Source organism: Gorilla gorilla, chromosome 2 (genome assembly GCF_029281585.2).
Source record: "Gorilla gorilla gorilla isolate KB3781 chromosome 2, NHGRI_mGorGor1-v2.1_pri, whole genome shotgun sequence".
Classification (NCBI taxonomy): Eukaryota; Metazoa; Chordata; class Mammalia; order Primates; family Hominidae; genus Gorilla; species Gorilla gorilla.
The window spans coordinates 14154831-14179815 of NC_086017.1; the positions used below are offsets into that span (position 1 = coordinate 14154831).

Below are 24985 nucleotides of genomic sequence, written 5' to 3' on the forward strand. Positions count from 1 at the left end.
TTTAGTGGCTTCAAGAACTGCTACACTTTCCAGTGTGTTAAGCTCCGAAAAACTGAGAGTGCAGATAAAGATGCTGCAAAGACACTGCCCACCTTAAAGTCGACTGATGAAGAAATCTACATCCCAGATCAGATTTTTTACTTCCTTTGTTCCTCCATAGCCAGCCTGCAGGTTAACTCCCTTATGAGAAATACTGCTAATGGAATGTTAATATTTGTTGGAAGGAAGGAGGGAAGGAGGGAGACAGATATGCCAAATATTTAAAAAAGAAAAAATAAGCCCACACTAATCCCTTGCATAAAATTCCTGAAGTTTCAGAACAGAAAGCACTATGTTTATGGTGTTTTTTTTTTCAAGATATTCCTGAAGTCAACTATGGATTTTACCACATGCAAAAATTCTGTTTGCAGCTTGAATACTGAGGACAAAAATGTGATCTATTTTGAAAAGGTGATTAGCAAGAAAATTAGAATACTGGATTCTCATGGATGAGATTTCAGTCATTATTTTTTGTCAATAGAATTCTCAGTAAAGATAGTCCCTGAAAAATAGAATTACCAGAAGCCACCACCCCCACCACACCCCTGCCCCAACCAACTTTTATTTGTTTATTTATTTACTTATTTTGAGACGGAGTTTCGCTCTTGTTGCCCAAGCTGGAGTGCAATGGCGCGATCTCGGCTCACTGCAACCTCTGCCTCCCGAGTTCAATTGATTCTCCTGCCTCAGCCTCCAAGTAGCTGGGATTACAGGCATCCACCAACAAGCCCAGCTAAGTTTTGTATTTTTAGTAGAGACGGGGTTTCACCATGTTGGCCATGTGAGTTATGAACTCCTGACCTCAGCTGATCCACCCGCCTCGGCCTCCCAAAGTACAGGGATTACAGGCATGAGCCACCGTGCCTGGCCCCGACCAACTCTTACTAAAATAAATGGTAGCTTCCATTTCTTTTTTTCCTCAAGGGTCATATCGACAATTGAGATGCTCTGTTCAAAAAAAAGTAAAAGGTGGGGGTGAAAAGAAAATGCCCACATTCACACAGATCTGTACTGCATTTTAAGCTGTAGGTTGAACCATGTAGTTTGAAGCATCTATGCAGCCCATTTTCCATGAAGAAAAGGTCCCTCCTGATTACTACCCGTATTTCCCCCAGCCCCTGCCTTCTTCTAATCATGTTTACAGCTTTAAAAAAAAAAGAGATACACCTTGCTTCTCACTCAACTGTCATGTACAGTCCAAAAATAAAGACCGTCCAGGATTCAGGACTAAAGCAGACTTGAAAACAAACCCCAAATTCCTTCCATGCTTCAATGGGGCAAGAAATGAGAATTCGAAACCAACTCTAGATATAAGAGTTCCTAAAACAACAACAAAAAACAAAACGGTTTTTTAATACTGGAACTGGCACATCGACCAAATGGTCTGCTCTGCTCCCACTGTTTATCTAAAGCAGAAATAGCTCACAAGTGATTAATAAACAGAGAATGGAGGACAGTAGAATGTGGAAGTCATGTTGGATCACATGTGGTTTAAAACGTGTTTTGAAACAAGCAGGCACAAACCTTCTCATAATTTTAAAGAAAACCTTAGCAATATATGAAGACCTTCAGGAAAAAAAAATTTAATCCCATGAAAATGCCTTCTTTCAGTGCATCTAGTGATTTATTTAGTGGCTTCAAGAACTGCTACACTTTCCAGTGTGTTAAGCTCTGAAAAACTGACAGTGCAGATAAAGATGCTGCAAAGACACTGCCCACCTTAAAGTCGACTGATGAAGAAATCTACATCCCAGATCAGATTTTTTACTTTTGATGGACGTGATCTCCATTAGAAGCATGTCCTGAAGGTCTTACACCTTGGAGAAGAAAGAAGGTGCCTCAAAACTTAAGGCTGCAAAGGATCAACTGGCTGTAATGCTGGCTGCAAATGCCAGTGGAGATTGAATTAGGCTACTGGTTTTGTTAGGATAGTTATTATTTTGTTAGTGCTGTGGTACAATGTACAAAGTTCCTTAAGTTCTGAGTAATCTGCCTCTACCCCAATTTTCCCCGTATGCCTCTATGTTTTGTGTACAATGTCACACAAAGTGAGGCTTTTCAGGACTACACCTGTGGCATTCAAACCGAACTTTTCGTAGTCCCATTTTGCTAGTCTGCTCATATGTCACTATCCAACATTATAAAGTGTAGTGACTATAGCTATCCATAGTTTAGGGTATTCTTTAGTTGGTAACCCAGACATGTAGTTCTTAAATAAACAGCTTGTTAGGATGTCATTTTATTGTATTTATTTTTAGAGACAGGGTCTTGCTCTGTTGCCCAGGCTGGAGTACAGTGGCACAATCATAGTTCACTGCAGCCTTGAGCTCTTGGGCACAAGCGAACCTCCCACCTCAGCCTCTCAAGTAGCTGGGACTACAGGTACACACTGCCATGCCCAACTAATTTTGATTTTTCATTTTTTGTAAAGATGGGGTCTCGCTTTGTTGCTGTTATAACTCCGTGTTCACACTGCTATGAAGGAATACCCAAGACAGGGTAATTTATAAAGAAAAGAGGTTTAATTGACTCACAGTTCCACATGGCTGGGGAAATTTACAATCATGGTGGAAGGCACCTCTTCACAGGGTGGCAGGAGAGACAGTGAGTGCTGAGCAATGGGGGAAAAGCCCCTTGTAAAACCATCAGAACTTGTGAGAACTCACTCACTATCACAAGAAGAGCATGGGGGTTACTGCCCCCATGATTCAATTACTCCCAAAAGGTCCCTCACACAACACCTGGGGATTATGGGAACTACAATTCAAGATGAGATTAGGGTGGGGACGCAGTCAAACCACCTCAGTTGCCCAGGCTGGTCTCAAGTTCCTGGCCTCAAACGATCCTCTCACCTCGACTTCCCAAAGTGCTGGGATTATAGGTATCAGCCACCGTCCCCAACTTAGGAATTCATTTTAAATTCCTTCCAGTATTATGCAGCTGCTAAAAATGCAATTCGAAAAAGTACACCCAAAACACCAAAAATACTTACGCAATATAACATTAATTAAAAAGAATTCAAAACATACACACCATAAATATAACAATGTAAAAAATATATGCAGGTGGGAGGTAACAAGTAAAAACAAACTGTACTGGAGTAGGGTGACTTTAAAAATAAAATCTCTTATTTCCTACATTAGTTATTTGCTACAAATGTTTGTTCTTTTTTTTTTTTTTTTGCCTGGGATTAATCATCAGTAGGTGGAAGTTTGTAGAAAAACATTTAATATCCACAAAATGAACCACGAATGTGGCTAAACGTGCCAGCTACATGACTTTTTTTTTTTCCTGAGACCAAGTCTTGTTCTCTTATCCAGGCTGGAATGCAATGGCACGATCTCGGCTCACTGCAACCTCCGCCTTCCAGGTTCAAGCGATTCTCCTCGCTCAGTCCCGAGTAGCTGGGACTACAGGCAAGTGTCACCACTCCTGGCTAAATTTTTTTTTTTTGTATTTTTAGTAGAAATAGGGTTTTGGCGTGTTGGCCAAGCTAATCTCGAACTCCTGACCTTGAGTGATCTACCCACCTTGGCCTCCCAAAGTGCTGGGGTTACAGGTGTGAGCCACTGAGCCTGGCCTACATGACTGCTTTTCAAGTGAATTGTTTTAACATGTTAAGAGGCTAAGCACAAAAGTAGCAATCAAGTGTTAGTTAAACACTTTTGAATATTATTTGATTCAAACATTTCTTTCAAATGGCATGCAAGAAATGGCTTAGGGGTTCTCAGGACTGAGGAATCAGGATGGGAACTTGATAACAGGGACCTTAGGGTGAAAGCCATTGTTCTAAAACAAGGTGCTTTCCTGGCATGGGAAGCAAATGCTGGGTTTTACAAGACCGCAAGTGAGGCAGTGCCTTTGGCTTGGCATTATCTACTGTGGCAACAAGCAGCAAGGTGATGATAGGGTTCCTGGTGGAATAGCCTTGCTTTTTGGAACAAAAATTCCCACAAATTACCCACATATCAAAGTTATCCACTAGCTAATAAACATGAACATTTTCTAGCAAATAAAACACGCACATCACAAAGTCCCCTCTTTAAAAGAAAACACAAAGAAGAGAAAGAGAAAAGAAGCTGATGAAAGTGAAGCCTGATTTAGCAGATAAGTTTATTCAACATAGTGCATGATTCAAAGCATCTGATACTCCATAGCCAGCAAGGTTTCCTATTCCCTATTACAAAATACCGGATACCCTGAATATAGCTCATTCAAGGTCCTCGCTCCTTTTTCCCTATATCTAGAATTAAACAGGTTTCCCCGTTTAGCGCACATTTCACGTTCACTGAAGGCTTTGGGGAGAGGGGGAAACAGAGCTTATGACTGCCCCTCTGAACCAAAGGCACTTAATGTTAAAAGATAAAGCACAGTAGAGTCACCCCACAGACATTCCTATGTGTTCAATGGCTGAACTTCAGCATACCATCACCGGCCCATGTGGGATTCATCATAACAATGTAAAAGACACTGATTTCCTTGGAAAAACAAAGTGCAGTACGAATATAAAGGAGTCACCACACTCCTCTTCTGAAAATAATACATAAGAGAACTCTTACTTTACATGATTAGTATCACTCAAGGTTCACACGTGGAAAAAATAGCTAAAAAATAATCTATCATAAATTCTCACTATGAAGTCACAATAGAATCTGATACCCTTTTTAGAACTGGTGAGTTGGAGAGACACCCAGAGGTCATGCTGTCCATCCCTTCATTTGATAGGGGAGGGCACTTGAGGCCCAGGAAGGTCAAGCGTCGGACCTGGGGTCTAACCCCTGTGGCAGAGCCTGCGTAGGACGCGGGCCTCCTGAAGCCTAGGTCAGGGTTCCCTCCACTCCCCTTCCTCTTTAAAGACTCTCAAAAGTAAAATATGGCGATGATCTCCAAAGATGCACCACACCATAAAGCACATGCACTGACCCAGGTCAGCAATTTGGTCTCACAAGGCGGTTCCTTTGGCCATTGGGCAGGTATGTAACCCACCTCAGGGTGGGAATTCTTTGCATGGGATCGTTCAAAGTTCTGAGGGAAGCCCAATGTAGGTCAGACACGACTGCTCCTTGGACTGGGGAAGACTATTCTTGGTTGTCAGTCCATGGTGGGCAGGCGGTCGGCTGCACAGCGGAATCCCAGATTCGAAGCAGAGCTATCAGGTGTGTTCTGGCTCCGAGCAGCACAGCGATACCTGTAACAATAAGACTGTATAGAGAGAAAAAGCAAGGTAAGTGCTACTGGGACTCTCAGCTGAAGGCTCTAACCTGTCAGATGCATGTTGCACCGGCTGTAGACAGTGCTTCCCCACAACCCTGCCTGTATGGATACTTAACATGTGTGCTTTAAAAAGGGCAGCACATTCAAGAATTAACCACATATTTTCCAACGTCCTTCACCTTATAAATGTAACACGGATATAGTACAAAGATGTTCAGCATTAGATATAACAGCAAAAAAGAAAAATGTAACAACCAATGATTGCCTAAGTTTAGGCACATCCATATAATAGAAAAGTAAGCAGCCATTGAAAGTCATGTTTTTACATAGTATTTAATGACACAGGAAGTTTTCATGATAAAATGTTAAATGAGGCCAGGTGCACTGGCTCACACCTGTAATCCCAACATTTTGGGAGGCTGAAATGGGAGGCCAGGAGCTCGAGGCCAGCCTGGGCAACACAGCAAGATCCCATCTCTACAAAAAATTAGCTGAGCATGGTGGTGTGCACCTGTAGTCACAGCTACTCTAGAGGTTGAAGTGGGAAGATCTCTTGAGCCTGGGTGTTTCAGGCTGCAGTACACCATCACTGAGCCACTGTACTGAAGCCTGGGTGACAGAGCAAGATCTTGTGTCCAAAAAAAAAAAAAAAAAAAAAAAAAAACAGTTAAAAAGAAAAAGTCAGAATATAAAGGTGTATATGTGGTATGACGACAGTGTAGATAACTACATGTGCCAAGAAGACAAGACTGGAAGATTCCAAATGCACCACAATGTGCACAGTAGTTATCCCTCAAGCAATCTGAGTTTCCTATTTCCTATATGAAACCTATTCAGTATTCCAATACAATAAGAATATAATTTTTGAAATTAAACCAAGTAATAAGTGATAGACGGCCACCGAAAAAATACTAAGAACAACACTAAGATACCATTTAATATATAAATAATATTTATGATATCATTTATTATCTAAATCATATTTATGATATCATTTAATACCAGTAGATCGGCAAAAAATTAAACAACAAGTCTAGGAACATCAAACATAGGAAAGGCTGTGGGACAACATTGCTTTTTAAAAATACATTACTCTTCCATTTCTTTGTATCCTCTTTTATTTCATTGAGCAGTGGTTTGTAGTTCTCCTTGAAGAGGTCCTTCACGTCCCTTGTAAGTTGGATTCCTAGGTATTTTATTCTCTTTGAAGCAATTGTGAATGGGAGTTCACTCATGATTTGGCTCTCTGTTTGTCTGTTATTGGTGTATAAGATTGCTTGTGATTTTTGTACATTGATTTTGTATCCTGAGACTTTGCTGAAGTTGCTTATCAGCTTAAGGAGATTTTGGGCTGAGACAATGGGGTTTTCTAGATATACAATCATGTCATCTGCAAACAGGGACAATTTGACTTCCTCTTTTCCTAATTGAATACCCTTTATTTCCTTCTCCTGCCTGATTGCCCTGGCCAGAACTTCCAACACTATGTTGAATAGGAGTGGTGAGAGAGGGCATCCCTGTCTTGTGCCAGTTTTCAAAGGGAATGCTTCCAGTTTTTGCCCATTCAGTGTGATATTGGCTGTGGGTTTGTCATAGATAGCTCTTATTATTTTGAGATACATCCCATCAATACCTAATTTATTGAGAGTTTTTAGCATGAAGGGTTGTTGAATTTTGTCAATGGCCTTTTCTGCATCTATTGAGATAATCATGTGGTTTTTGTCTTTGGTTCTGTTTATATGCTGGATTACATTTATTGATTTGCATATATTGAACCAGCCTTGCATCCCAGGGATGAAGCCCACTTGATCATGGTGGATAAGCTTTTTGATGTGCTGCTGGATTTGGTTTGCCAGTATTTTACTGAGGATTTTTGCATCAATGTTCATCAAGGATATTGGTCTAAAATTCTCTTTTTTGGTTGTGTCTCTGCCAGGCTTTGGTATCAGGATGATGCTGGCCTCATAAAACGAGTTAGGGAGGATTCCCTCTTTTTCTATTGATTGGAATAGTTTCAGAAGGAATGGTACCAGTTCCTCCTTGTACCTCTGGTAGAATTCAGCTGTGAATCCATCTGGTCCTGGACTTTTTTTGGTTGGTAAGCTATTAATTATTGCCTCAATTTCAGAACCTGTTATTGGTCTATTCAGAGATTCAACTTCTTCCTGGTTTAGTCTTGTGAGACTGTATGTGTCGAGGAATTTATCCATTTCTTCTAGATTTTCTAGTTTATTTGTGTAGAGGTGTTTGTAGTATTCTCTGATGGTAGTTTGTATTTCTGTGGGATTGGTGGTGATATCCCCTTTATCATTTTTTATTGGGTCTATTTGATTCTTCTCTCTTTTCTTCTTTATTAGTCTTGCTAGCGGTCTATCAATTTTGTTGATCCTTTCAAAAAACCAGCTCCTGGATTCATTAATTTTTTGAAGGGTTTTTTGTGTCTCTATTTCCTTCAGTTCTGCTCTGATTTTGTTATTTCTTGTCTTCTGCTAGCTTTTGAATGTGTTTGCTCTTGCTTTTCTAGTTCTTTTAATTGTGATGTTAGGGTGTCCATTTTGGATCTTTCCTGCTTTCTCTTGTGGGCATTTAGTGCTATAAATCTCCCTCTACACACTGCTTTGAATGTGTCCCAGAGATTCTGGTATGTTGTGTCTTTGTTCTCATTGGTTTCAAAGAACATCTTTATTTCTGCCTTCATTTCATTATGTACCCAGTAGTCATTCAGGAGCAGGTTGTTCAGTTTCCATGTAGTTGAGCGGTTTTGAGTGAGTTTCTTAATCCTGAGTTCTAGTTTGATTGCACTGTGGTCTGAGAGACAGTTTGTTATAATTTCTGTTTTTACATTTGCTGAGGAGAGCTTTACTTCCAACTATGTGGTCAATTTTGGAATAGGTGTGGTGTGGTGCTGAAAAAAATGTATATTCCTTTGATTTGGGGTGGAGAGTTCTGTAGATGTCTATTAGGTCTGCTTAGTGCAGAGCTGAGTTGAATTCCTGGATATCCTTGTTAACTTTCTGTCTCGTTGATCTGTCTAATGTTGACAGTGGGGTGTTAAAGTCTCCCATTATTATTGTGTGGGAGTCTAAGTCTCTTTGTAGGTCACTCAGGACTTGCTTTATGAATCTGGGTGCTCCTGTATTGGGTGCATATATATTTAGGATAGTTAGCTCTTCTTGTTGAATTGATCCCTTTATCATTATGTAATGGCCTTCTTTGTCTCTTTTGATATTTGGTGGTTTAAAGTCTGTTTTATCAGAGACTAGGATTGCAACCCCTGCCTTTTTTTGTTTTCCATTTGCTTGGTAGATCTTCCTCCATCCTTTTATTTTGAGCCTGTGTGTGTCTCTGCACTTGAGATGGGTTTCCTGAATACAGCACACTGATGGGTCTTGACTCTTTATCCAATTTGCCAGTCTGTGTCTTTTAATTGGAGCATCTAGCCCATTTACATTTAAAGTTAATATTATGTGTGAATTTGATCCTGTCATTATGATGTTAGCTGGTTATTTTGCTCGTTAGTTGATGCAGTTTCTTGCTAGCCTCGATGGTCTTTACAATTTGGCATGATTTTGCAGTGGCTGGTACTGGTTGTTCCTTTCCATATTTAGTGCTTCCTTCAGGAGCTCTTTTAGGGCAGGCCTGGTAGCGACAAAATCTCTCAGCACTTGCTTGTCTGTAAAGTATTTTATTTCTCCTTCACTTATGAAGCTTAGTTTGGCTGGATATGAAATTCTGGGTTGAAAATTCTTTTCTTTAAGAATGTTGAATATTGGCCCCCACTCTCTTCTGGCTTGTAGAGTTTCTGCCAAGAGATCCACTGTTAGTCTGATGGGCTTCCCTTTGAGGGTAACCCGACCTTTCTCTCTGGCTGCCCTTAGCATTTTTTCCTTCATTTCAACTTTGGTGAATCTGACAATTATGTGTCTTGGAATTGCTCTTCTCGAGGAGTATCTTTGTGGTATTCTCTGTATTTCCTGAATCTGAATGTTGGCCTGCCTTGTTAGATTGGGGAAGTTCTCCTGGATAATATCCTGCAGAGTGTTTCCAACTTGGTTCCATTCTCCCCGTCACTTTCAGGTACACCAATCAGATGTAGATTTGGTCTTCTCACATAGTCCCATATTTCTTGGAGGCTTTGTTCATTTCTTTTTATTCTTTTTTCTCTAAACTTCCCTTCTCGCTTCATTTCATTCATTTCATCTTCTATCACTGATACCCTTCCTTCCAGTTGATCGCATTGGCTCCTGAGGCTTTTGCATTCTTCACGTAGTTCTCGACCCTTGGCTTTCAGCTCCATCAGCTCCTTTAAGCACTTCTCTGTATTGGTTATTCTAGTTATACATCCGTCTAAATTTTTTTCAAAGTTTTTAACTTCTTTGTCTTTTGTTTGAATTTCCTCCTGTAGCTCAGAGTAGTTCGATCGTCTGAAGTCTTCTTCTCTCAACTCGTCAAAGTCATTCTCCATCCAGCTTTGTTCCACTGCTGGTGAGGAACTACGTTCCTTTGGAGGAGGACAGGCGCTCTGCTTTTTAGAGTTTCCAGTTTTTCTGTTCTGTTTTTTCCCCATCTTTGTGGTTTTATCTACTTTTGGTCTTTGATGATGGTGATGTACAGATGGGTTTTTGGTGTGGATGTCCTTTCTGTTTGTTAGTTTTCCTTCTAACAGACAGGACCCTCAGCTGCAGGTCTGTTGGAGTTTGCTAGAGGTCCACTCCAGACCCTGTTTGCCTGGGTGTCAGCGGCGGTGGCTACAGAACAGCGGATTTTTGTGAGTCACGAATGCTGCTGTCTGATCGTTCCTCTGGAAGTTTTGTCTTAGAGGAGTACCCGTCCGTGTGAGGTGTCAGTCTGCCCCTACTGGGGGGTGCCTCACAGTTAGGCTGCTCGGGGGTCAGGGGTCTGGGACCCACTTGAGGAGGCAGTCTGCCCATTCTCAGATCTCCAGCTGCGTGCTGGGAGAACCACTGCTCTCTTCAAAGCTGTCAGACAGGGACATTTAAGTCTGCAGAGGTTACTGCTATCTTTTTGTTTGTCTGTGCCCTGCCCCCAGAGGTGGAGCCTACAGAGGCAGCCAGGCCTCCTTGACCTGTGGTGGGCTCCACCCATTTCGAGCTTCCCGGCTGCTTAGGTTATACTGCCCAAGGTAATTTATAGATTCAATGCCATCCCCATCAAGCTACCAATGACTTTCTTCACAGAATTGGAAAAAACTACTTTAAAGTTCATATGGAACCAAAAAAGAGCCCGCATCGCCAAGTCAATCCTAAGCCAAAAGAACAAAGCTGGAAGCATCACGCTACCTGACTTCATATACTACAAGGCTACAGTAACCAAAACAACATGGTACTGGTACCAAAACAGAGATATAGATCAATGGAACAGAACAGAGCCCTCAGAAATAACGCCGCATGTCTACAACTATCTGATCTTTGACAAACCTGACAAAAACAAGCAATGGGGAAAGGATTCCCTATTTAATAAATGGTGCTGGGAAACCTGGCTAGCCATATGTAGAAAGCTGAAACTGGATCCCTTCCTTACACCTTATACAAAAATTAATTCAAGATGGATTAAAGACTTAAATGTTAGACCTAAAACCATAAAAACCCTAGAAGAAAACCTACGCATTACCATTCAGGACATAGGCATGGGCAAGGACTTCATGTCTAAAACACCAAAAGTAATGGCAACAAAAGCCAAAATTGACAAATGGGATCTAATTAAAGAGCTTCTGCACAGCAAAAGAAACTACCATCAGAGTGAAAAGGCAACCTACAAAATGGGAGAAAATTTTCGCAACCTACTCATCTGACAAAGGGCTAATATTCAGAATCTACAATGAACTCTAACAAATTTACAAGAAAAAAACAACCCCATCAAAAAGTGGGCGAAGGACATGAACAGACACTTCTCAAAAGAAGACATTTACGCAGCCAAAAGACACACGAAAAAATGCTCACTATCACTGGCCATCAGAGAAATGCAAATCAAAACCACAATGAGATACCATCTCACACCAGTTAGAATGGCAATCATTAAAAAGTCAGGAAACAACAGGTGCTGGAGAGGATGTGGAGAAATAGAAACACTTTTGCACTGTTGGTGGGACTGTAAACTAGTTCAACCATTGTGGAAGTCAGTGTGGTGATTCCTCAGGGATCTAGAACTAGAAATACCACTTGACCCAGCCATCCCATTACTGGGTATATACCCAAAGGACTATAAATCATGCTGCTATAAAGACACATGCACATGTATGTTTATTGCGGCACTATTCACAATAGCAAAGACTTGGAACCAACCCAAATGTCCAACAATGATAGACTGGATTAAGAAAATGTGGCACATATACACCATGGAAGAGTATCACGACTCATGTCTTCTTTCCCACTGCCCAATACACAAGCCCTGCATGCACTTGTATACTTGCACAAACATAAGAGAGCCTAACGCACATATCCCTGGCTACCTAGCAGGTATTCAGTGATTAACCACAGATTACTTCAAAAGCCTCCACATGCCAAAAATAACCACGCATGAAACTCTTGTGCCCTAGGATTGTTCTCCGATCCAAAATAACGGAGAATAAAAATAAACTAGTCATCCTGTGTGCCATGAGCATAAACTCTGAGTTGGCCCAGTACAGCTCAAGTCCCTGCAAACTGGTTAAAGAAGTTTCACAAAGAAACATGTGGAATAACTTTAGAATCTGTGCAGAAGCGATAATTTGGACTCGGGGGGAAGATAAGTCAGCATGCAAAAGGTTTTTTTTTTTTTAAATTATTCTCTTTTCTCTCAGAAAAGTAAAATGCTTCTTATCTTTGTGAAAAGTATCTCAAGTTGATACAGAAATTCTTTGGAGCACTTCTACTGTAAAAATAAAGACAGTGCTTTGTCTTCTATAGAAAGTGAAATGATAGCAACCAATTTTCTCATTTTCCTTGTGGTCAGTGAATAATATAACATTAGCAATTCTCAGGTAGACAGAGGGAAGACGAATTTAAAGTGTGCTTGAAATAATTGATAAATTGATGGCATCTCCTGCTATGTGTGATCCGCATGCAATGGAAGCTCTCAAATGACTAGAGGTGACCATGCAGGAAGACATAGCAAAAGCCTCATTCCATGCAGGGCCTACTCATCGGGCTGCTGTGAAACAACAGTGCTTTGGTATTTCTAGAATCAAGTTCCTGTGGATAATCCAGGGCCCCATGCAGCCAAGCATGTGTAGCAAAATCCACACTGCAGCAAAGATCAGGTTCAGGGGGAGCTACACAGATGACATGACATTCTCGTCCCATAAACGTACATGCTTTTTTAGAAGGCAAAAATTGATGTGGATGAGATTTCCATGATCATGGCAGTGGTCCTCGGACCTCAGCATACATAAGAATGGCCAGTACAGCTTGCTTAAATCCATGTTCCTAGGCCATACATCCAGAAACTCTGATTCAGGAAGTCTAGTATGGGGCCCAAGAACCTACTTCTAACAAGCTTCTAGGTGCTGCTGATGCTACAGGCCCATGGGCCACACTTTGAGTAACACTAATTCATAGGATTTAGAGGGGAAGTTGAGAGGATAGCAAGGCCACAGCCTGACCATATCAGGGCATGGTTTAATTATTCATTGAATATACGAGAGCTTACAATATGCCAGATGCTATTTTAGGTATGACGGATACAATCAGAACAAGACAAACAAGATAGCTGTTATCAGGGAGCTGACATTCAAAAGGGAATTGTCAGACAATAAATAAACCGATACATTCAAGATGGTTTCCAGGAGCAGTCACCTCTGCAGGAAGGAAAATAGGGAAAGAGGACTGAGAGTGACTGGGTGGCTACTTTAGATAGGGCGGTGTCTGGAAAGGCCTCTCTGAGAAGATCACATGTGGGCTGAGTTGCCCAAAGATCTGGAGCATGAGAATTCCAGGCAAGAGTAATGACTGGCACAAAGGTGGTTCATGATGTCTTTGGGGTAACTGGCTTCCTCACTAAAACAACAAAGGTATTAGCCAGCTTCTAAGCAGGTCTTAGAAACCTTGTGTTCAACTGCAGGAAGATGGTAATAGCCCTGCCAGCATCTGAATGTGGATATACATTTGCTACATAAATGGGAAAGTTAAGAAATCTCTCTGGTGATAGGGCATAGGACTTAGGTTTTTGTTGAATGGCATATTTCTACCTGTCACTTATCTCTTAAATTATATCAGAAACTATTTTAAAATAAGATGATATTCATATGCCACAAAACCTAGCATATAGCAACTCAAATGAACTGTTGGGATCTGCCCAAAGCACTGGGTTGAGGATTCTACAGCTGCGACACAGGATAGTAGAAAAGACATATACAAGAGATTATTCCCAGGGCCATATCTGAAGACCCCGGTATATACAGAATAATTCCATTCTTGAAAGACAAAAATTAAGTACACAAAAAGTTTGCTGGAATACTACCAATTGTTTTCTTTAGAAAGCATGATGATTTTATTTTCATTTTGATCTTTACTATGTATTTTCTAAATTTTATGCTATGAAAATGTTTTCTTTGAATAATGAAAAGTTTAAAATCAGTGCCTCTCCCTTCCCCACCACCAAAATTTAGTTCTTTATTAGATCACAGCAATCCCTGAGACTGTCCATTAACCAAAATGACAATAAAGAATTAAACCCTAAAAAGCAAGACTCACTACAAAAGTTAGTGTTGAGAGGTCAGGGCCATCACTTGAGAAAACAGTCAATTCACACATCATTCCATGTCAAATGCACTCATTCACTCAGCAAACATTTATTAATAAGTCGTTTATTTTAAATTCCAACTAGTAAAGCACATAATTAAAGAGGTAAATGGCCTCATTATAAATGTCCTCATTGCTCTTTCTTTTTTACCAACTTTATTTTTAGCACCAAAAGTGGTTCTTAAGGATGTGAGGTCTTTAGGTGGCTGAAAAATGGGTCATTCTATTAATTAAGAACAGGCAAAGTGGGAAGGACCTGTTTTAGTCCTATTTCATTAAGATGGCTAATTACTGTGTGAAATTGATCTCCATGTCTGTGCTAAGAACGAGATCCTGGACTTGGGAACAATCCATTTAAGATAATGACTTACCAGCCTTGGGGCTTCAAAGTCAAGGGGAGCAGCAATATGGTTTTTATGAGAGGGAGACTTTTAGGGACAAAGGGCATTTTAAAGATAATTGTAACTCATGTTAAACAAAATCATTACAGAGAACGCCACAACAGAACAGAGGTCTCAATTTCCCATCCGTTGCTCTTGTCACTAACACTAGACCAACTCCTTTTGCTCTTCATCTTGGTAGGATGGTGAGGATTTCCTTAATGTTGTAGGCTGAGCTAAAGACCCAGAGGGATTAATCTAACAACATCAACAACAATGAGTATTTCTTGAGTACTTACTATGTGAACTGTTCTAAGAACTTCTATGTATTAATTCACTTAATCCTCTCAACAATCCTATGAGATAGGCATCATTAATATCTGCACTGTACACATGAGGAAAAATTGAGGCACACAGATGTTAATAGTGTGCCTAAGGTCACATGGTTTATAAATGGTGGATCCAAGGTTCTAGCCTATTCAATCTGATTCCAAAGTCTGCACCCTTAACCAGATGACATGTTGCCTCATAGTTTTTCTTTCTGTGCCCCCATCTCCTTATTGAAGCTATACTTTGGATAGATTTTCAAAAAATTATGAATGATCATCAGAATTTACTTTAGCCAGGCAGGCCGGGCATGGTGGCTCATGTCTGTTATCTCAGCACTTTGGGAGGCCAAGGCGGGAGGATCACTTAAGGTCAGGAGTTCGAGACTAGCCTGGCCAATTTGGTGAAACCCCATCTCTACACAAAAATTAGCTGGGTGTGGTGGCACAAGCCTGTAATCCCGGCTACTCAGGAAGCTGAGGCAGGAGAAATGCTTGAACCTGGGAGGCGGACGTTGCAGTGAGCCTAGATCATGTCACTGCACTCCAGCCTGGGTGACAGAGTAAGATTCTGTCTCAAAAAAAAAGAATTTACTTTAGCCAGGCAAACTGGTGTTGGCCCATGATCAAAAATAAGTCACCATCTAAGAAAGAAAATTTTTTAAAAAATGAATTATAACATTATTCTTTCTTTTTATTGATGTTTTTCCTTTTATTGATTTTCACCTATGCCATGAACATTGCTTTTGCCTGTCTAGTTGGGAGTTTATTAGTTGGTTCCTTCTTCAAAAGAGAAGAGGGGAAATAATCTAATTATAATAAAGATGATGCTGATAGGAGCAACTAACTTTTACTGAGCCTTTACCATAAGCTAAACACTGTACCAAGAACTTATATATGTTGGTTCATTTACTCCTCATCAGAACCTTATAATGGGTACAATTATAGTATGTTACAAATGTAAAAACTGAGGCTTAGAAAGATTAAGTAATTTGCCCAAGGTCACATACCTGGCAAGAAACAGATATAGAACTCCAATCCAGATATAATTCCCTAATCCACATCTCAATAATTTAGTAAAAGCTGTCACTCTTCATCTACTGGAAAGGCTAAGCACTCTGAAAATAATTCACAACCGACACTATGCTATTTTCCTAACCTTACAGACATAACCAGACTGATGTTAAAGACCAACCTAATAAACAATTCATTTGACCAAGATCCTGGAAGTGCCATTTTTCTATGGAAAATCCTGTGGATCCCACTCAGTTTTGTCAATCTGCTATTCTTCTCTTCTAAAATGTTATCCCCATCACATGGAACCTGACTAAATTAAAACAAATCCTTCAAGTAAGCTAAGAAAAGATAAAAATGCATAATATAGACTTTAAATCAACCACTAAGATTATAAAACATAGAGTTACAGCTAATAAGCATAAGGAGAGAAAATGGGGTGATAAAAAGTATGTAATCGAAAAGAAGACAAACAGAGAACAGGTGAGACAAAGAGAAAAAAAAGCAAGATGGCACATTTCAACCCAACCATATTAAAAACCACATTAAAAATAAATGGTCTAAACACCCAATGAAAGGCAGAGATTATGCCAATAAATACAATAACTCAAATGAAATGGACAAATTCCTTAAAAGATACAAACTACTAGAATGTACTCAAGAAGAAGCAGATAAGCTGTATAGTCCTACATCTATTTAAAAAATTAGGCCTACAGTAAAAGAAAAAAAAAATGGGCATACTGGCTCACACCTGTAGTCCCAGACACTCAGGAGGCTGAGGCAGGACAATTGCTTGAGTTCAGAAATTCGACCCTGTCTCTAAATTAATTAATTAATAGTTAAAACTCTCGGCCCAAATGCATTCACCAAGGAATCCTATCAAACATTTCAATAATAACATTAATTCTACATAAACTCTTGCAAAAAATTTAAAATAAGTTAATATTTAACAACTTAATCTATGAAGTCAGCAATACCCTGAAACCAAAATCAGACAAAGACATTACAAGAAAACATAGAATAAACTAGATTCAAAAATACTCATACTTTTTGCAAATCAAATCCAAAATGTATAAAAAAGATAATACATCATGACTAAGTGGAATGATACGTATCCTAGGAATGCAAGGATAGCTTAATATTTCAAAATCAATGTAATTCACCATATGAACAGATAGAAAAAGCAAAATCATATTATCATCTCAATAGATGCAGAAAAAGCTCCCAGCAAAATCTACATCCATTGCTGATAAAAAAACTCTAAAAAATTAGCAATGGAAAAAAACTTTCTCAAGCTGTAAAGGGCATGCGTCTATGAAAAAGCTATTGCTAATACATATCCAATTTTAAAAAACTGAATGTTTATTCCCTAAGATCAAGAATGAGGTATGAATGTCTACTCTTACCATTCCTATTCAACACTATACTGAAAGGTTCTAGCCAATGACATACAGCAAGAAAAAGTTATAAAAGGGATCTAGATTAAAAAGGAAGAACTGTCGATATTCACAGATCATATGACCAGCTATGTAGAAAATATGATACAATTTACAAAAACATTACTAGAACTAATAAATGAGTTTTGCAAGGTTGCAAGACTCAAGATGAACATACAAAAATCAGTACCATGTAAGTGTACTTAATAAAGTATGTAGGAGTTTAAAAGATATTTTTAAAGAATCTACTGGGAAGCTTATAAAAATGTAGATTACAAATAAGCTAAAAATTATAAAACATGAAAGTAGATACATTCATATGCATGGAATTAGGACAGTTAATGTCCTTTACTTGCTTAAAATGTTTTTTACAAGCTTCTGTTACCCCATTTATTCTTGATGAAAAATCTTCTGGTCCTCAATTACTTAGAAAGTAAATGGATTCTGAATTTAGAAAAGTGCCATATGCCAGAGACATAACTGGTGACAATTAGGATTTTCAGATACTACTGTACAAAGAGAGATTCACCTGTTTTCCATGGAAGTCTGGTTTCCTGGCAAGAAGATCCAGGTACATTTGTAGCAATAACTTCAAATAGAGAAGCAGTCTGGGATTAAAGACTCTGATGTATACGTGAACATGTAAATATATTGGGAAGACCTGGGACAATGCTTTTAATTTAAAATTAAAACTAGGATTTTAGGCCGGGTGCAGTGGCTGATGCCTGTAATCCCAACACTTTGGGAAGCAAAGGCAGGAAGAATTTCCTGAGCCCAAATGTTCAAGACCAGCCTAGGCAACATGGCAAGACCCCATCTCTAAAAAAAATTTAAAAATTAGCCAAGTTACTTAGGAGGCTGAGATGGGAGGATCGGTTGAGCCCAGGAGGTCGGGGCTGTAGTGAGCTGTGATTGTGCCACTGCACCTCAGTCTGGGTGAAGAGTGAGACTCTGTCTCAAAAAAAAAAAAAAAAAAAAAAGATTTCTTGAAAATAAATTGGTCTACATCTTATTACCAATGTAGGTCTAAAGCATCAATTGAGCTCTGATCTATGAACTTCAACCTGAATCACTGGATTAAAAATTCTAAGAAATACAGAAGATACACATACATACAAACTCACATATATATATAAAATCTAGAGAGATTTGCTTTAGGCTAGTGATTCCCGAACTTGGCTGTATGTTTTCATCACCTGGAGAGCTTTAAAAAATGCAATGCCCAGCTCACACTGAAGAAAAATCAAATCAGAATGGGGGTGAGTGAGGAGCCAGACATCAGTATTTTATATAGATCCCAGATGATTACAATGTGGAATAAAGTTTGAGAACCACTGTTTAAGACAAAATTTGATAATGCCATCATTATCAAATTAGTAACTTAATTTGGAGCCATTATAGGTGGTTTTAAGTCTCTAACCACCTGGACTGAATAAATTACTAGGGGAAGCTTTGTGGCAATAACAATCTGCAAAATGCCATCTCTGCACAGGGATAGAAAGCTGGAGTTCAGGAGACGTGAAAAATATATGACTCAAAGAAAAAAGGGAAGGGATGGTATTCTATTTCCAAATTCCTTATAAAGGTTATTTAGGAAACACCAAGTCACTCTAACTGATGAAGAAAGCCAGCTCAGACACTAAAATCATAGCCCAAAAAGAAGAAACACTCTCTGGGAATGATGCTTATTTCACAAGGCACACTTTGTACCTAGAACACGGGATGCTTCCATTTCAGTATATCATAATCTGCCCTCCATACATAACTCTCACCTGAATCTCAACAGAAAATCCAGAAATGTACAGGATTCTCAAATAAATTAAGGGTGTGCTTTCAGACTTACATGCTGGAAAAGTTATATACACCCACCCCCGTGCAGTTCGTGGGACAACAAAGGTCTCTCACAGGGGCAAGATTCAATAGATGAAATTTGGTTGACAATAGGTCATTCACAACCTTTGTTACTTGTGTTACTTTTCTCCATGCTTGTAACCAAATTTGAGATAACTGTCCTCCTTTTTTTCTGGTTTCAGTGGGCTTAGGTAGGCATTTGAAGAAGTGAATGAGACATTTGGGGCTATCATTTACAATGGATCCATAAAACTGCTATCAGAACAAGAACGGCAAAACAGTTTAGTGACATGACTTACCCTATGGCACATGTAGGATCCACCTTTCTTCACTCGGTCTTTCCCAGAAGGGGGACCTTTCTACAGATGAAGAAAAAAGGCTATGTTAGACCAGAAGGCAAAGCTGCCCCTTACACAGTGGGAGAGAATCCACTTTGATCCAACCAGCTCTCTCATGGTTGCCTAAACTCTCCACATGCATTTCCACCCCTAGGCTTTGTATCTGTATTCGTGGGCTCTCCCAAATGCTCACCTCCCCAAATCCTACTCATCTTCTAAGGCCCACCTCAAGTTTCCACTCTTTGGTGAAGTCTTCGTGACTACAGGAAGCAATCCTGTCTCTAAGTCCCTACAGCATTTCTTGCCTAGATGACTAATAAGCTGCTTGGCTGCACCTCTTACCATGTCGTGATGCAAATTTATCCTGTGTTATAATTGGTTTACTCATCTACACTGGCAAGCTTCTTTGAATTACATGCTATTTTTTGAAACAAAAATTTTTCTTGACACAGGGTCTCCTTCTGTCACCCAGGCTGGAGTGCAGTGCTGTGATCATAGCTCACTACAGCCTTGACCACCTGGGCTCAAGCAATCCTCCCTCCTCAGCCTCCCAAGTAGCTAGAACCACAGGCATGAATCACCATGCCCAGCTAATTTTTAAAAATTATTATTTGTAGAGACAGGGTCTCGCTATATTGCCCAGGCTGGTCTTGAACTACTGAGCTCAAGTGACCCTCCTACCTCAGCCTCCCAAAGTGCTGGGATTACAGGCATGCAACACCATGCCAGGCCAGAATTACATGTTTTTATAATCCCGCTGTGTAATACTTAATAAATGCTTTGCTGATTGAATGAAAGAGTTTGCTTGTTAGCCTTAAAAAAATTTAGGTGTGCTTTATTAAGATATAATTAATATACAGTAAAATTCATCCTTTTTAAGTGCACAGTTCCAGTGAGTTTTGACAAACATATATAGTCATGTAACCGCTACCACAATCAAGACATACAACATGGTTTATCTTGAAGAAAAAAAAAAAAAGACACATATACGTACTATGAACCAGGCACAGTTTGAGCACTTCACAAATATTAACTCAGGTATTCTCCATCCAACCTTGGAGGTAGGTTAAGTTACTGGCAAAATAAGTGGCACAGTCAGGCAGCCTTGCTCCAGAGTCCATGCTCTGAGGCACTCCACTGCGCTCCCACTTAGAGACAAGAAGTGTAGGAAATTAGGCAGTGCTTAAAAGGAGGCAAGGAAGAGCAGCATCTACCACTGTAATGAGAATTAACATCTACAAAGAGCCAGTATAACAGCAAGACTTTTTTCTAGGAAGGGCTTCAGATAAAAGTTCAAAGGAAATGAAAATCCTAAAGCATCAGTTGCCAAGATAAAAGCCTCAACATCAGGTAAGCCATACACAGCATCTGAGAGGTACCAATAAATAGGCCCTAATAAGCCAGAACCATATCAGGGGAGTCTGTGGGGAAAGGGATTTATCTCCTTTTTTTGTTCAAAAAGACAATTAATCACACACCTGTCTCCTATTTGCTCCAAAAACGCAAGAAGCCGGGACAACCCCACTCCTATCTTAGTTTTTCCTTTTCCTGTGACCCAAAAGCACCCTTACTTAAGTGGCAGAAATTAAAAGAATCACGTTTTCTCCAAGCATGGCTAATGTACTTTCTTGCAAATGTAAACTATGTGGGCAGAAGTGCACATTATCTTCTAAGCATTTCCAGGTACAGATGCTCCTTAGCATGGGATTAGGTCCTGTCCTGATAAATCCATCATAAGTTGAAAATACTATTAAGTCAAAAATGCATTTAATACTCCTAACCTACCCAGCATCACAGCTTAGCCTAGCCTACCTTAAACATGTTCAGAACACTTATGTTAGTCTGTAGTTGGGCAAATCATCTAACAACACAAAGCCTATTTTATAATAAATTGTGGAATATATCATGTAAATTACTGAATACTGAACTGAAAGTGGAAAACAGAATGGTTGTATGGATACTTAAACCACAGTTTCTACTGAAGGCATATCACTTTTGCACAATTGTAAACTCAAAAAAAAATCTTAAGTCAAACCATTGTAAGTAGGGGACTGTCTGTGCTTAGAAACTATCACAGACAAAGCCATTGGCTATTCCTCCTTCAACTGCAGGGCTACAATATTTCCAAGGCCTTAAATGCTTAATGTTACATTAATAAACTTTTGTTAATTATAAACAGGCACACTGCAAACGTGAAAAGCTACGTGTCAAAATAATGGCTGGCAGCAGTTTTCTTCCCAGGAATATCGAGAATCTGACAAACACTCTGAGTCAGTTTATTACTCTATAAGACAATTACCAAGAATTCACTGTAGCAGCAATGAAAGCATTTATAATTGTGGAACTCTCCCATGTAATGGCCACACTCTCCTACACTATTTCTTGCTTAACAATTCTTGCATTACACTGCTTTAGGTGGTTCTCTGCATGCTCTGTTACAATGTATCAAATTGTGATTCAAGTCTCTCACAGTATCTGCTAGCGTGCAATTTAGACTCCTCAAGTAGATCTAGGAACAAGAAGGAGCTGATTTGCCAATGGGAAGGCATGGGAACAAAATAGTTGCCTTTCATCATCAACTTCAATGAACTAAGTCTGCAATCAATAACTATGACACTTATCACAGCGACGCGAGTACTAATGACAGTCATCCCAGGCTGACACAACTGTAGCACCTAACACAGTCCTCAATTTAGGTGACTGTTCAGCTGCTTCTTATAAATAAAACTATTTTTGCTAGCAAACAACATGATAATTAACTAAAACTGTTTGAAATGCTTGCCACTTTGCCAAAAATCAGAAAAATTACTAGGAGGGTGTAGTGGGTTGAAGAGTGTTCCCAAAATTAATGCTCATTCACAGCCCTAGTATCTGACCTGATTCAGAAATAGGAACTTTGCAGACTTGTAATTTTTGTAATTAATATAAGATCATTTTGGATTAGGGCGGGCCCTAAATCCAATGACTGGTGTCCTTATAAGATGAGGAGAGGATGCACAGAGGAACACAGAGAAGTCTATGTGGTGATGGAGGCAGGGACTGGAGTGAGGCAGCTACAAGCCAAGGAATGAGAAGGATTCCTGGAAGCCACCAGGAAGGATCTTCCCTTAGAGACTCCAGATGGGGTGTGGCACAGCCAGCACCTTGATTTCAGACTGCTAGCCTCCAGAGCTGTGAGAGGATAAATTTCTGTTGTTTCAAGACACTAAGAGTGGGAGGCCGAGGCCAAGAGATGGTCAAGAGATGGAGGTCAAGAGATCAAGGTCAAGAGATGGAGCCCACCCTGGCCAATATGCTGAAACCCCATCTCCGCTAAAAATACAAAAATTAACTGGTCGTGGTGGCACACACCTATAGTCCCAGCTACTTGGGAGGCTGAGGCAGGAGAATCACTTGAATCCGCGAGGCGGAGGTTGCAGTGAGCCGAGATCGTGCCACCGCACTCCGGCCTGGCAAAAGAGCGAGCCTCCATCTCAAAAAAAAAGATACTAAGTGTGGTAATTTGCTGTGCAGCCCTAACAGACTAATCCAGAGAGTTGGGGAAGAGGGGTATCTCCATTCCTATTTGTGAAAGAAAACATTAATAAATCAAAATTAACACTGTCTCTCATGGTCAAATTTATGACTGCAGGCTAAAACAACTTAAGTGGCTATTGGTGGTGGTGTTTAAACACCTCATCTGTTTGCCTGTATACCACAGCAGGAAGAGCGGCTGCAGGGCCTACCACCTCCACCTCCTGTGCTCAAGAGTCTCAGGGATGCATAAGAATCCACTTGGAATTAACCTAGATATCCATCAGCAGCGGACTGGATAAAGAAAACGTGGTACATATACACCATGGACTACTACACAGCCATAAAAAAGAATGACTCATGTCCTTTGCAGCAACATGAACGGAGCTGGAGGCCATTATTATCCTATGTGAATTAACGCAGGAACAGAAAACCAGATACCCCATGTTCTCACTTATAAATGGGAGCTAAACATTGGGTATACATGGAGACAAAGAAGAGAACAATAGACACTGGGACCTATTTGGGCAAGGTGGAGGGTGAGAGAAGGATGCGGACTGAAAAACTACATACTGAGTATTATGCTGATTACCTGGGTGACAAAATTATCTACACCAAACCCCCACGACCCACAATTTACCCATGTAACAAACCTGCACATCCATCCTTTGCACTTAAAATGAAAGTTGGAAAGAAAAAAAAAGTCTCAGTGGAAAAACATATGGAACATAGGGACTCTGCCTACAACCAGGCAGGAACCATCGTGAATCCTGTCTCCAAAGGTACTATTGCCCATAACTGCTCTAGTCCCATAGACACCAAAATATTAACATGTCTCCAATGCTTGCATGGTTGCAAGAACAGCAAAACACACAGGTTTCTACATAACAGTCCCAATGATCTCAAAAGGCCAAGGTACAGCTAAAGTTCTCAGGAAAAGTGATGAAGAAGCAACACTCAGCATTAGTGCAGAGAAATCTACCCCTGTTTAAAACACCTGGGAAGGCATTTAAGTCTTTAACGATGAGTTGAACCCACTGGAGATGCCACAGAACCACGTATCAGTGAGACTGGCTTGTTTGGAGGAGGAATGAGTCTGTAAGGAAGAGGGGTAGCCAGCCTGCTCACGGCTACCAGGACATTTTTCACAGCACAACGACTGCACTCTGTGTAGTCAAGAGACATTTCCCTTTCCCTCGTCATGCCCAATACATTGACAAGGAAAGCAACAGAAGGGATGGAGAGTGTGACAAATTTCCATCACTCAGCAAACAGTCAAAAGGCACCACTAGCGACCTGGATGGGACTAGAGACTATTATTCTAAGTGAAGTAACTCAGGAATGGAAAACCAAACACCCTATGTTCTCACTCATAAGTGGGAGCTAAGCTATGAGGATGCAAAGGCATAAGAATGGCACAACGGACATTGGGGACTCAGGGGGAAAGGGTGGGAAGGGGGTGAGGGATAAAAGGCTAAAAATCGGGTGCAGTGTATACTGCTCGGGTGGGGGTGCACCAAAATCTCACAAATCACAACTAAAGAACTTACCCATGTAACCAAACACTACCTGTTCCCCAATAACCAATGGAAATTTAAAAAATTAAAACAAATAATAAACATGTCATTTGACACAATCCATAGTAATGAAATGCTAAGCACCCATTACAAAGAATGAGGCACTTCTGTATGTGTACACTTTACTATCACTTTTTACTAAGAAAATAACAGCATCAAGCATTTATTCTGACTTCCTCACACAAACTATGCCTCAGGAAAATAGAAGAGTTATGAGTGAATGTTCTTTATAGAGGAATTCCAGATAATTAATGCAGAAAGAGTAATAGAATATCACTATGTCAAAAATCTTGGCCAGGTGTAATGGCTCATGCCTGTAATCCCAGCACTTTGGGAGGCCAATATGGGAAGACTGCTTGAGCCCAGGAGTTCAAGACCGGCCTTGGGCAACATGGTGAAACCTCATCTCTACAAAAAATACAAAAATTAGCCGGGCGTGGTGGGGCACGCCTGTAGTCCCAGCTACTCAAGAGGCCGAGGCAGGAGAACCATTTGAGCTTGGGAGGCAAAGGTCGCAGTGAGCAGTGACTGCGCCACAGCACTACAGCCCAGACAACAG

At 40.2% G+C, this 24985-nt stretch overlaps 1 protein-coding gene across 8 annotated transcripts in view; it reads right to left on the reverse strand.

Annotated features, from left to right (window-relative positions):
• LOC101150774 (formylglycine-generating enzyme) overlaps positions 1 to 24985 on the reverse strand; it is a 190632-nt gene that overhangs the window by 80372 nt on the left and 85275 nt on the right. For 4 of the 8 annotated variants that reach the window (XM_063703564.1, XM_063703565.1, XM_055382164.2 and 1 more), the window contains one exon: positions 19298 to 19357. In XM_063703564.1, coding sequence (XP_063559634.1) covers positions 19298 to 19357 — 60 coding nt within the window. Of the gene's footprint in view, positions 1 to 4133; positions 5242 to 19297; positions 19358 to 24985 lie in introns of those variants that run through there. The other 4 variants (XM_004033523.5, XM_055382169.2, XM_055382167.2 and 1 more) reach the window with 2 other exon arrangements.